Here is a 14,300-nt window from a genome sequence, read left to right on the forward strand (position 1 = left end):
ATTTGAAAACTATGTAAGTACCTTCTCATTTTACTTTTATATTTCAATAAGAAATCCAAGCATACTTAGATTTTCTTCAAAATGATATTTCTATAAATATACAAAAAACTAAACAAATTAAAGAAAAAACCAAACAATAATTCAATTTAACAGTTTTCAAAAGAAGTGCAAGTGACCGATATTCAAGCCCCCTGGTCATCAGGTAAATGTAAATTAAAACTGTGTCAAGATTCCACCTCTTTCCAATCCGAAGAGCTGTCATGAAAAACAAACAGACAAAAATCCTAGCAAGAGTTGGGTAGGGCTGGGTAGACAAGGAACACTTACACAGGCGTGGTAGTATAAATTAATGCAGTCACTGTGGAAATCAGTATAGAATCCCCTCCACAAACGGAAAAGAACCGCACCATAGGATCCAGCTATACCATGCCGGACTCTAAGACAGCCCACTCCATAACAGTCGCACATTTGTGGTTACTCTGACACTGTGCTCAGATGTCAAGCTAGGACTTGGCCTATACAGCCATCAATAGGTGAACGGATAAAGAAACTGAGATGGGCCAAGGGAATGACTCAGCAGGCAAAGAGCTTGTGCAGCAAGACGGTCTGCATCCCCAGACCCCGTGGTAGAAGAGAACCAGTTCCTGGAAGCTGTCCTCAAACCTCCACACATGCCCTGTGTACAAGCATGTCCACCCACTCCACACGCCATATACACAGCAATAAAGGGTGGTATATTTTGTTTATTAAAATTAAGAATGAAATTATAGCATTGGCAGTAAATGATATAAAACTGGAGATCATGTCAAGTCAGATTCAAAAAACAAATGTTTCTCACATGCAGCATCTATGTTAAGAAACTATGTCTCGAGGGGTGAAAGTGGGGTTATCTGGAGTGAGGGGGAGGAGCCAGAAGAGAGTGGTGGAAATGGTGAACATGAGCACAGGACATGAGGCACGCACAGGAAAATACTATAAAAGCCCATAATTTTTATAATAATAAATATACGCTAATTATTATTTTTTAACTAAATGAAGAAAAATAGGCCTTTGTGGTTACTGGAAAACCACAATATCTCTAACAGATCAGCTAGGAAACAAAACCTAGAAAGGAGACAAAAATAAAAATGACCTATAGACCTCAAACCGCTCAAGTTCCCAGACACCAGTTGCCTCCCACCCACCGAGTGCGCATTTCCGTCTATACAGGAAAAGGAACCGCGCTTGCCTGGATGACACGTATTTCTCATACATATCTTCTCTAGCCTTCTTGCTCTCCTCCAGCTGCACCTGCAGCCTCTCCAGGCGATCCTCCTCGTGCGCACAGCGTACGCTGAGCTCCATGTTTTGGCGATTGAGGTACTCTTTATCCTTTTGCAGGAGGGTGACTGTCTGTTGCAAGGTGGTTACCTATAGAAATTCAGAGACATGTCCAGAGTGAGCTGTCACTTCTCAAGGTGGACTTTCCATGTTTGTATCACATAAAAATTCTCTTTAAAAAGTGATAAACTTGTTTATGCAAAATTGCCTGTAATGGTATAGTATTTGTGTTTTAATAAATAAAGCTTGCCTGAAGATCAGAATGCAAAGCAGCCACACCAGTCAGCCATATAGGTCAGGCAGTGGTTACACACACCTTTAATCCCAGCAGCCACACTAGTTAGCCATACAGTTTAGATGGTGGTGCACACCTTTAATCCCAACACTAGAGAGGAATATTAAGACAGGAGGAGACAGGTCTCAGTCAGTCTCAGTCTGAGTACTCTTGGAGGCAGGAGGTAGAGGTAAGAGCCAGTGGCTGGCTGCTTTGGTTTCCTGATCTTAAGCTTGAACCTCAATATCTGTCTCTGGGATTTTATTATTCACGCTATAATTGCCTGCTAAGTCTCTCTCTCTCTTTTCCTGGCAACTACATAAAAAGGAGAAAAACATGATTTTCCCATAATTTTATCCTGAGCTGTTTGTCCATTAATATATAATAAACATGAGTGAGTTGACTGGGAGCTTACCTCTTTTGATAATTCACTTCTTTCTTTAGCCTGAGCTATGTGAGAGGCTTCAAGTATTTCATGTTTTCTCCGAACTTCGAGTACTTCCTGTTCAAGAGCATCGCGTTCACTATGAAAACAAAATCAAATACACATGGAAATACAAAAACCTCTTTCACAGTTGAAAGGGGTTGAGTGGCAAGAAGCTGACCAAAACAGTGGGGCTTTTGTGTATCCACTTTTCAAATTCAGAAGGTTCAAGACCTTGTTCAGATAAGTAACTATGAACATTAGTGTTACATAAATACATAATGTACACTAAGCAGTAAATTACACAACTCTTTCTACGGTACAAATTCATTCTCCCCAACTCTATTTTTGTTTTGTGGTTGCTATTGCTGTTTGGGACATGATCTCACTTAACCCACACGCGCCAAGAACTCACAGCATTTCTGTCTTGGTTTCCCCACGTTGTGATTACAAACATCTACCTTAGGGCTTCACTCTTACTTTGAAGTCAAAGATTTTAAATTAAATATAGATTCAGGCTTTATTAAGTTAAAAAAATCTATCATAACTTCAAATAACATTGCCCAGCAATATATAGGCAGGCATTCAGGGCACTGTTCCAGTCCCACGTCGCTATGATTTAGCCAGACATTTTAGATTTCTCCATCAGACTAGCCTCTCCTGCCAAGACCTGGGCCAAATCCTTCAACAGGCATCTATTTTTTTTCAAGACAGGGTTTCTCTGTGTAGCTTTGGAGACTGTCCTGGAACTTTGGAACTTTGGACCAGGCTGGTCTTGAACTCAAGAGATCTGCCTGCCTCTGCCTCCTGAGTGCTGCCCAGCTTCAACTGGCATCTCTAAAACTGAGCAGAGAAATAAGTTTGCTTCTACCCCCCTTTCCCCAAGTCAGAACAGCCTTGGGACTTCACGGACTCCCGGACTGCACAGAAGAACTGTTTTCTTTCCACTGCTTTTCAATGCCACGAGATGAAAGACGCATCCTATTCTCTGACATACTTCACCCGAGGCTGCAGATTCTATTGATGATTCAGAATAAAATATGATTAATGAGGCTATAGAGCAGCCACCCTGATACAGAGATACATTTACTAGTTGATATGGTACTGTTCAGATCTTCTTTCCCCACTTAGTGCTAGTAAGCCCCTGTAGACAGAGTCTTTTCCTATCAATGGGCTATATAACTCATAATCGTCAGCATTTATTTCTATACACAGGTTGTACTATACTATATTTAGCTGCCGGGAGGTTTTTCAGTTGACTACTGTGCTGTTAACTGGAAGTAAAAGCATCGATAGAATTTTGTGCGGTGTGCCCTGCTCTTCTGTCTTTCCTCTCTCCTGCCCGTCAAGGAATAGTGACTGATATAGCAATGATCACAGCCCAGATATTAATTTTGAAAGTAGCACTTCCTGTTCCTCGAAGTCGGAACTCTTTAGAGAAAGGGTCAAGGGGACTTCATGTCATGCTAGGAGCTGTAGAGCTGTTACAACAAAAGTGACTCCAAACTAAGTTAATGCTTTTTTAACTGCCACATAGAATTTTATGTAGAAATAAGTTATTCAGAAACATTTGAATCCTACAGATGATTTAATAGCTATATATACCCATTAACTTAATGTATTTGTGAGAACTTATCAAGGGGCATATCCCCAGGTTACCTTATATTTCCATGGCTTATCCTTCTCTTTTTATTCTGTGTAGTGCTGGCGACTGAACCCAGGGTCGCGATGCTCTACCAGGGAGCTACATACAGTAAGTACCAGGCTGGGATTCGGAGTCAGGATTTTTGTCAGAGTCCATGCTGTACTCAGGAACTCATCACCCTACTTCCTACTTCAGCCTCTCCAATGCCAGCTGGGATTGCAGGGCTGCGGCCACCATACACGGCTTGTCTCTCTCTCTCTATTTTTCTAACTTATTCATGAACCAAGGATTCAGTTGGAACCCCACCCCCCTTGTTCCTATTTTGAACATATGGAGTGCTTATACTTTTTAATCAAGGTTATATTTTTTCTTTTAGTTTTTTTATTGTAAAAAATAAAGATAAAAAATATAAAATACTATAATGAACATCCATGATTCTATCAAGCAACCCTGATAATTATCAACTATTACTTGTCTTGTTTCATTTGCTGATGAATGAATCAGGGAGTTCTAGATTATTTTGGTGATTATAATTTTTCTCATTTTATTTACTATTTCTGTAGATTTAGAAAGAAAAATGACATCAAAATATGAATTATAAGTATCACCTTACATCTCATTTTATTTTATTCATTATTATTAAATTTATTTAAACATTCTTTTCTCGTTTTACATACCTATCCCAATCCCTACTCCCTTCCCTTCCTCCTGCTCTCCCCACCTCCCCCTACCTTCCCCCCACCCCAGTCCCCCATCCACTTCCCAGAAAGGGTAAGGCTTCTTCCAAGGGGAGTCAACGAAGTGTGACACATCACTTTGAGGCAGGACTAAGGCCCTTCTTCCTATATCCCAGCTGAGCAAGGTATCCTTCCAAAAAGAATGGGTTCCAAAATCCCAGTTCAAGCACTAGGGATAAATCCTGGTCCCACTTCTTGGTGAACAGTTGGAGGGAAAGGAGGTTCAGAGGGAGTGGAAGGGGACAACAGAGTGTGGTAAGGGATGCATATGATCAAAATATGTTATATATATGTATGAAAATGTCATAATGAAACCCATTGTTATGTATTAATATATGCTAATAAAAACTTAATAAATAAAATATTTCTGTTGGGTGGCACATGCCTTTAATTGCAGCACTCGGGAGGCAGAGGCAGGGGGATCTCTGTGAGTTCGAGACCAGCCTGGTCTACAAGAGCTAGTTCTAGGACAGGCTCCAAATCTACAGAGAAACCCTATATTGAAAAACAAAACAAAACACAAGTGAATAAATAAGTAAATAAAATGTTTCTTTCAAAATTCAGCTTTACTCAGGTGCTCACTGAATACAGCTCTCATAGATTTCAAGATCAAATATTTACCATATTAGGGAATAACAATAAATACTATTACACACCACATACCAGTCAAAACGGGAATAGAAATACCAATATATTTCCTAAATTTTTGTAAATTCACTTACAACATTCTAAGATTCATTGACACTACCGAATTTCAAGAATCCTAGCTATAGCAGATATAACAAATGAACAAGTAAGATGAATCCACCCTATCTGCAAGGATACAGTACTTACTCTAAAATGTGACAATCGTCCTAAAGTTAATCTCTTGCTGTTGCTTTGTTTTTTAGAGACAGAGTTTCTCTGTGAACTGGCTATCTGTGAACTCAACTGTGTAGACCAGGCTAGCCTTGGAGAAGTGCCTGTGAGTGCTGGGATTAAAGGCATGCACCACTACCACTTGGTCTCCTTTGCCTAATCTATACAACAAAACTCAGGTTTAAATGAGATTTACCAAGGGACACATCAGAGAAGCTCATTAAATACAGAACACTAGAGAGGCACATTCTAGGTAGAGGGAGATTTCCCCAGGTGCTCGGCAGCAGTACGCTCGGGGAGTGCTCTTACCACTTTTTGTTTTTTAAAGAGTGAAAAGGAGCAGCTAAAATCAATGGAGAAAATTTAAACACTTAAGCTGACATTACATGAAATTCATCAGATAACACCTGGCACATATTCATGAGGCATTTAACAGAGATTCTATCTTCTCTTACATCTTAAAGGGTGGTGGTAACTTCTATAAAACTAAAGAACACCGATATAAAACCGCAGCTCATGTCCACCAATGAAGAAGGCAATGGAGAAAGAGCTCTGTGGGGGGATACAAATTGAGGTGACTGGTGAGCACTAAAGTGAAAACCCCATGGCCACCTTACCTCTTGACTTTGTCATAGTTCTCTTGACGGTAGTCGCCTTGCTGAACTAACTGTTTGGTGTCTGCCAATTCCAAGGCCAGACGCTGACATCGGATTTGAAGTTCCGAGTTGTTTCTTCGATCTTCCTCATATGTCTATAAATCAAAGGAAGAATTACACATTTCAGTCGCGCGGTGGTGGCTCACACCTTTAATCCCAGCACTCGGGAGGCAGAGGCAGGTGGATCTCTGTGAGTTCGAGACCAGCCTGGTCTACAAGAGCTAGTTCCAGGACAGACTCCAAAACCACAGAGAAACCCTGTCTCGAAAAACCAAAAAAAAAAAAAAAAAAAAAAAAAAAGAATTACACATTTCAAAGTGAACATAGTAGACCAAATTCTGTATTGAATTTTTCTGCTAAGCTATGAAATGACCTTATAACTAAACTAAAACATGTCCAAATTACTTATTTATAATTGTTACTCAAAGATAGGTCATCTTGAATTTATAAGATTATTTGTACAATAAATCCAAAATTAATTATTACCATGGACTGGTTTGGCTAGATACTGTACATGTAGAGATGAGTACCACAATTTATTCCCTCTTGAAAACATAAAATACAAGACTGAAATAGTAGGCTCCAAATTTCCATCAAGAGCTGTTTGAAAGGCACAATTGTGGGAAATCTGAAAACAGTGTTTTGTTTGGTTGAACATCACGGCCTCCTACACTGGAGTTCCTCGTGAGAATGGAATGCTACTGAGCTCATTATAGGCTTTAGTTGAGAATGCTCTGCACTTCCCAGAGGATCATCCTGTACGTCATTTAATACCTATATCCTAAAAGAAGACTCAGTTCTGCCAAAGCTGCTTTATCCTTCTAAACACTATCAATCATATAGCTGTCTTGGGAGAGGGTACAGTTCTGTGATTTAGGAAGGCGGCTTCCAAAATTTAGTTCCGACAAGTGAGTAACTTAAAATATAACATTTGTCTAAACATCAGTGTTTACCTCATGGAATTCTTGTAAGGTTTATATCAAACAATACACGTCAAGTGCTTACAGAATTCACAACACATAATGATGCTCATTAACTATACATTTATATGTTTATACTGCTTCCTCTTTGCTTTGACTTCCTGAAGGATCACAGACAAATCTCTAGTTTCTAACTGCACAGAGACTATGACATAATCCAGAGGAGCATAAACATGAGGGACAAACATTTAAAGGATTGGTAAAAGATAACACATCCGACGAACCTGCAGGAATATCAAAGAAGAAAGGGGTAGCAGATGTGAGAGTCAGAACCAACAGGAAATGTCACTCGAAGGAGATAAGCAGTAAATATTATAGAACTGAGGAAAACAGCAGCAAAATTCTGAAAGGACTCAATGGTAGGGACAGAAGACGGAGAAGTGGACACTGAAACAAATGTATCTGAGTGCTTATTATGTCACTATTACTATTATTATTATTGGTTTTGAGACAGGGTTTCATTATATAGTCATGATTGGCCTGGAATATGCTATGTAGATCAGATTAGCCTCTTTTTAGCTACTGACTGCTGGGATTAAAGTTATACACCACCACCAGTATTATTATACACCATCATCACCATTATCATCATCATTATTATTCTAACATAGGTTCTCATATATAATCCCACTGCTGGCTTTGAACTCGGTATTTTTCTAAGGGTGAACTTAGACTCCTTCTGCTCCTGATTCCACATCCAGAGTGCTTGGATTACATGGCATTTGCCATGATGCCCAGTTTATATCATGCTAGGAATTGAACCAGGGGTTCCTGCATACAAGGTCAATATTCTACCAATTGAGCTATATATATGCCCATCCCATTTTGTGGTATTTTATATACAACAAGGCAGTTTTCTTCTTTCTTTTTCCCCCTCAGTGGGCACACAGATGTATTAAAAACAATTTACTACAGCCCCCCCCCACACACACTTGGTTGTTGTCCTGGCTAGTTTTTATGTCAACTTAACCCAAACTGGGGTCACCTCAGAGGAGGGAACCTCAATTGAGAAAATGGCTCCATAAGATTGGGTTGTAGGCTGCTGAGGGGTGGTGGTGCACTCCTTTAATCACACACTCGGGAGGAAGAGGTAAGCAGATCTCTTTAAGTTCAAGGCCAGCCTGATCTATAGAGCTAGTGCCAGGGCAGACGCCAAAGCTACACAGAGAAAACCTGGCTTGAAAAACAAAAACAAACAAACAATAACAAAAAGACTGGGTTGTAGGCAAACCTGTAGGACATTTTCTTAAGTAGTGATTGATGTTGAAGGGACCAGTCCATTGCACGAGTTCACCCCTGGGCTGTTGGTCCTGTGTTCTGTAATAAAGGAGACTGAACAAGCCATGGGGAGCAAGCAATAAAGTAGCATCCTTCCATGGTCTCTGCATCTGATCCTGCCTCCAAGTTCCTGCCCTGTGTGAGTTCCCACCCTGACTTCCTTCAGTGATGAACAGTGATTTGGAAGTATAAGCAAAATTAACCCTTTCCCTCCCCAACTTTGGTCATCCTTTTACACCACAGCAATAGTAACTCTGACTATTCCTAGACAGTTCCTAAAGGTGTGTGTTTTCTACTCCTTCTGGGTCCCTTTCCAACAAAACCAGTTAAAACAAACCAAAACCAGAATGGGTACAGGTACGTGTTTATAGTTTCCTGACAGATATTGTAGGGCTTCTCACCTGAGGATTTCCGTTTTTCTATGAATGAAGAGCCAGGCGATACGATGAAGAAATGGAAAGCTGGAGATGTGTCAACAGGGAGGAAGGCCTAAAATAGCTTCCAAGGAAAAGAAAGGACTAGAAAAAGAGAGCACACAGGTGCTCAGTGGGAGCTGGTGATGAAGAATATAAAAAGCTTACTCCTCCAGCAACGCTCAGCTGGAGAAACAGAGCTGAGGCGCTCGGGCGAGTTTGATGAAAAGAAAATTGAAATCAGAGGCTATCAACAGGAGAGAGGTTGAAGATGGATAAGGCAGTGAAGAGGAAGAACATACCTATTGGGACGGATGAAATCATATGCATTAGAAATTTAGTTACGATTAGAAACAGACAACTGAGAACTGTGGGTGAGTGTTCACATGACGTGCACATGCAAAGAAAGAAGCAGTTGCTCCCGTGAATGTGGATGTATGAAGGTGTAAAAATCTATGGACCCGCTGCTTTGGAACTCAGTATGGCAATTTCTCAGAAAATTAGGAGACAATCTAAGACTCAGCAATACCGCTTTTGGGTATATACCCAAAGGATGCTCAATCCTACCACAAGGACATGTGGTCAACTATGTTCATAGCAGCATTGTTTGTCATAGCCAGAACCTGGAAACAACCTAGATGCCCCTCAACTGAAGAATGGATAAGGAAAATGTGGTACATTTACAAGATGGAGTATTACACAGTGATAAAAAAAATGACATCTTGAAATTTGCAGGCAAATGATGGATCTAGAAAAGACCATATTGAGTGAGGTAACCCAGACCCAGAAAGACAAATATATGTACATACTCATAAGTGGCTTTTATACATAAAGCAAAGAAAAACCAACCTACAAATCACAAATCCAGAGAACTTAGACAACAAAGAGGACTCTAAGAGAGACATACATGGATCCACCTACGAAGGAGAGAAAGACAAGATCTCCTGAGTAAAGGGAAGTGTGGGGGTCATGGGAGAGGGTAGAACTGTAGTGGGGGGGAGGGAGAAGAGTGGAGAAAAATGTATAGTTCAATAAAAATAAAAAATAAACTGTTAAAAAAAAACTAAGAATCTTGAGCTGGGAATGCAGCCCGGGAAAAGAGCACATGTGAAGCTCTAGGTTCCATCCACAGCACAGAAAGAACTAAAACCAAAACAGTGGGAAGGGACAGTCACATCTGAATGTGACTCTCAAATATGTGATGTAAGGCACCTGTCATGGGGAACAGTTTGCATATTTGTTTACACACATGGTGTTGCTTTTATCTATTGATTAATGAATAAAGAACTGGCTTGGCCTATAGCATGGGAGGAGGAAGGCGGAGTTAGGGAGAAGCCATGGAGCCACCATGTGAGACAGAAGCTGGGAACTTTGAGGGTAAGCCACAGCCACGTGGTGGTACACAGATTAATGGAAATGGGTTAAATTAAGATGTGAGAGTTAGCCAATAAGCTAGAGCTAATGTGCCAAGCAGTGATTTAAATAATATGGTTTCTGCGTGATTATTTTGGGTCTAAGCTAGAAAGAACAAGCAGCCTCCCTGCAAAACACACACACACACACACACACACACACACACACACATTTTGTGTTTAGTATAACTGCCTCAAGAGCAAACATAAGAAGTTCCATGCAGAAACACACACTTTATATCAAGAATTTCTTATTTTGACTTTTGAAGTAAAAAAAGTCCCCTTAGATCTATGCAGAAGAGGAGGCAGAAAGATTCGTAAGAGTCAGATGTGATGAATGACTTCCAGACACAACAGATTGTTGCACATATGAAGTCATGGAGACGTGGCAGCACGCACACATTCTGCAAGGGTTAAGTCACATGGGGTCCCAGCAACAAGGGAGGAATGCACATGTGCTCTCACCCTAACCAAGAAGCTATCTGCAGTCAATACCCACTGAAAAAGGAAACAACAGTTTGATTCTAATGAAGTCTTAGTAGGTCTATTAAGCACACTTCAGGGCAGGCACTATAACTAAGAGCAGTTGTCCAATAAATATGAACTCAGTATTTTTTGTAGACTTTTTGTCTCATTTCGCCTGTTTGGGCATTTTTTTGTATTTTGTATTATTTATTTTTTTATTTTTGTGTATGTTTCTATTTTGGGTTTTTTGTTGTTGTTGTTGACTTTTTAAGGAGAGAGAGGGGAGGGAGGGAAAACCAAGTTGGATGGGTAGGGAGCTGGGGAGGTTCTATGAGGAATTTGGGAGGAGGAAAAAATAAACAATATAATGTATAATATTTTTCAACATTAAAGGTTTAAAAAAATCTCCCTTTAAAGTTGTAACTTGTGTACTGAAGGATAGGAATCTGCTTGGTTACTCTTAGAGCCTCAGGGAAGAGCTGGCTATGTGGGTAGAGCTTGCAAGACGAGGACCTGTGAGGCTGAGGCAGCTGAACTTCAAGCTTCAGGTCAGCCTGGGCTTTGCAGTTAGATCTTATTTCCATATTAAAGGCACAGCACTGGAAAATGGAAAATAGTGTATTGCCTCAAAAAAGGAACCAAATTTTATGGCTGTAAAATTTTGTGGATCAGGCAACCGCTTTCTTCCATGTCTTCTGTGGAAAGACACTGAGCTCTAACTCTTGAGTGATCAAGTCTACCTTATGTTCTCTCGCTGTTAGAAAGTTGATGACATGTGTTATGAGTTGCCTGCCATTCCTTACCTCCCACAAGATAAGCAAAAGATTGACAAAGTTTCTCATAATCCTAGCAACTATTACCATTGCTTTTTTTCTTTTAACAGAATGTTTGTAGGTAATGTTTCTAGAAAAGAAAAAGACAGGGCATCATCATACAGATTGAAAGAGATTCAAAAAATGTAAATCTTTTCATATATAAAAAGGCAGATTCAAACTTTGCATTTACTACCCCTTCTTTTTTTCTTTCTTTTTTTTTGGGGGGGGGGGTTTTCGAGACAGGGTTTCTCTGTGGTTTTGGAGCCTGTCTGGGAACCAGCTCTTGTAGACCAGGCTGGTCTCGAACTCACAGAGATCCGCTTGCCTCTGCCTCCCGAGTGCTGGGATTAAAGGCGTGCTCCACCACCGCCCGGTTTTACCACCCCTTTCAAACTGGAAATTTCTAGATTACAGTAAGTGACCAATAGCCAAGTATCAATTTCTCCTTTGAATTGAGAAAACAATTACATAGGAAAAACAAGTGCAGTCTGAGGCACCATAGCTTTTACTGCTTGAAAACTCTATGGACCTAGAAGAATAAACATTCTGACTGCTGGGGTTAATGTTATATTTTTTTCCACTTAAGTCATTTGCTATCTCTATGTAGAAAATAGTATATCTGTAATTACAACTGCATGTTTTCATGTCTTATCTATGACCCTCCCCTTCCCAATACTCACATATGACTTTGAGCTCCTTAAAGACCTGTCTTATCTCTGTAGACCCAGTAACCCTAGTCATTACATTAGAAATACTTGAAGAGTAAACTAATTATAAAAGATGGACTCTATAGTCTTAACATTAAAACAGGCAGCACATTGACAAATTTATTTCAAAATTAATGTGCCTAACAAATACTAGTTTTCCAGCCAAATTTAAAGATCAAATATCACCTCTTAAGCAATAATATTATATGAAACATATATGGTGTGTGTGTGTGTCTTAGAGAGGCAGTATCCAGAAAATTTCTATTTCTTGATCTGTTCTTAAATGGGTAAGGTTTGTTTCAGGAAAAATAGAGATGTATTATTTCAAATTTCTTTATGTATCATGAGCTTTTAAAAAGGGGCTTCAATAGGGAAATTTTAACTGTGCAGAAATTGCATGTATAGGAATGGACAGGGAGATACATGTAGATAGTCATAAAAAATTACATTTTTCTTTACATATTTCCCTACTGTTTATTTGACCTCCCAAAAAACTGAGGAAAGTCTTGCCCTACAGTGCTTTCTTTGTCTGGTTATCAATATTAGATTTTCCATTATAATATCATTCATCCTCGTCGTTCATTTCTCTTGATTCCAAACAGCAGCTATTTTAGATCTTAGCATTCCAGAGACGAAAATACAGTGGAGATAACCTATTAAAATCTCATTTTAAAGATAAGGGCATGACAATGCACCAGATTCATGTTCATAGCTTCACTATTTACAACGGTTAGGAAATGAAACGAGTTTAGATGTCTATCAACAGATAAATAGAGAAAATATGATACATCCTTGTAAACAATGGGATTTCATGAAATGGCAAAGAATAATTAAATCATGACATTTGCAGAACGATAAATACAATTATAAATAATTATGTTAATTGAAGAGAGCTATATTCAGAAAGACAAATATCACATGCTTTTTCTTAATAGGTATAATTGAAATTGTGTATATGTGTGTGTGTTTGTATCTATGTGTGTGTAGGGGTGTGCACCACAAAACTAGGAAAAGAGGAGAGCTCAAAGGCTGTGGGAAACAGGGTAATGTACTACATGATTAGAAAGCAGAAGCAAGTACTAACTTAGGGAAGAAAGGAACCAGCTGGTCAAGACAGGAGGGATCGTGGTGACAGGAAACAAAAGAAACAATGAATGACACAGCTGGATGACAATGCCATGATGAAACACAAAAACCTAATAAGTTCAAAATAAAACAAAACAAGGTAACAGAAACCTAGAAAGGCTGGATGGCTTGTATAGATTCCAGGTTGAGAATCTATGACCTTAAAATCACATGTAGCTTTTCCTTTTCCTTATTTCAAGTTATTTTTTTTTAAGGATCTGTTTTGCAATAACTGTAAAATCACTAAACAGAAGTTAATTTAATTTACTGCTCAAATTCAACTTTAATCATAGATTTCATGGCTTAAAATATCACATGTACATAAATCAAAGTTAATTTTGAACTCTCTCCCTTCAAACAATCATTACAATTATCTCTTGAACATATTTAAAAAATCATTTGTTACTTTACTGTGGTGGTATACAACTGCAATACCAGTCCTTGGGAGGCTGTGGCCAGAAAAAGTTCAAGGACAGACTAGAATACACAGACACTGTTTCAAAAGCAAACCTAAATAAAAGAAAATTATTTGGTAAAGTGACATCAAGTCTAAATGTTTCTATGAGAAGTTAAAAAGTACTCAATGATGAAATGAAATGGCAGATTTTAAACAGCAGCTGTGTAACCAAATGGCAATTAGCCTGAGTAATAATGAATTCCCAAGCATCTGGGCAAATGTGCAGTCTCTCACATCATGCAAACTGAAAGGGAAGTGGCATCCTACTTGTCAAAGTAAATGGTTACCAAATAAGTAGTCTCCTGGCTACACAGAGCATCTAAGGAGGCTGGGAAGACTACACCACCAAAACTGCCTTGAGGTCAGCGATCCAGTCAGAAGCAGTTTACATCAGAAAGGCATTTAAAGAATGACAGAATCCATTTTAACTGTTTTAGACAAGTGGGAATTCATTCCTCAGAATTCCCATGAGTTTCACATGATCAATACTTTAATTCAAACAGTTAATCGATGGGAAGAACAAGGAGCCCAACTCATCTTTGACTGCTACAGACTGCCTTTCTACCAAGGGCCTGCTCTGCTGACAGAGTCTACTCATTGTCCTTGCTAAGTTCTTTATTATTAAAGTTGAAGACATTTTTAAAGCAAAAACAACCTAATGAAAGAAAGACACTTTCATTAGATGTGGACACTGGGTTATAAGAGTTTAAATCTGTGACTGCTCAACTTTTTTC

General features: G+C 39.2%; 1 protein-coding gene across 2 annotated transcripts in view; it reads right to left on the minus strand.

The window, feature by feature from the left end:
- Positions 1–14,300, minus strand: part of Pibf1 (progesterone immunomodulatory binding factor 1) — a 163,464-nt gene that overhangs the window by 124,125 nt on the left and 25,039 nt on the right. For both annotated transcript variants that reach the window (XM_057786205.1, XM_057786206.1), the window contains 3 exons: positions 5,876–6,009; positions 2,010–2,118; positions 1,229–1,410 (listed from right to left, as the gene is read on the minus strand). In XM_057786205.1, coding sequence (XP_057642188.1) covers positions 1,229–1,410; positions 2,010–2,118; positions 5,876–6,009 — 425 coding nt within the window. The remainder of the gene's footprint in view (positions 1–1,228; positions 1,411–2,009; positions 2,119–5,875; positions 6,010–14,300) is intronic.

This window comes from Chionomys nivalis, chromosome 12, assembly GCF_950005125.1.
Source record: "Chionomys nivalis chromosome 12, mChiNiv1.1, whole genome shotgun sequence".
In the NCBI taxonomy this organism is placed as follows: domain Eukaryota; kingdom Metazoa; phylum Chordata; class Mammalia; order Rodentia; family Cricetidae; genus Chionomys; species Chionomys nivalis.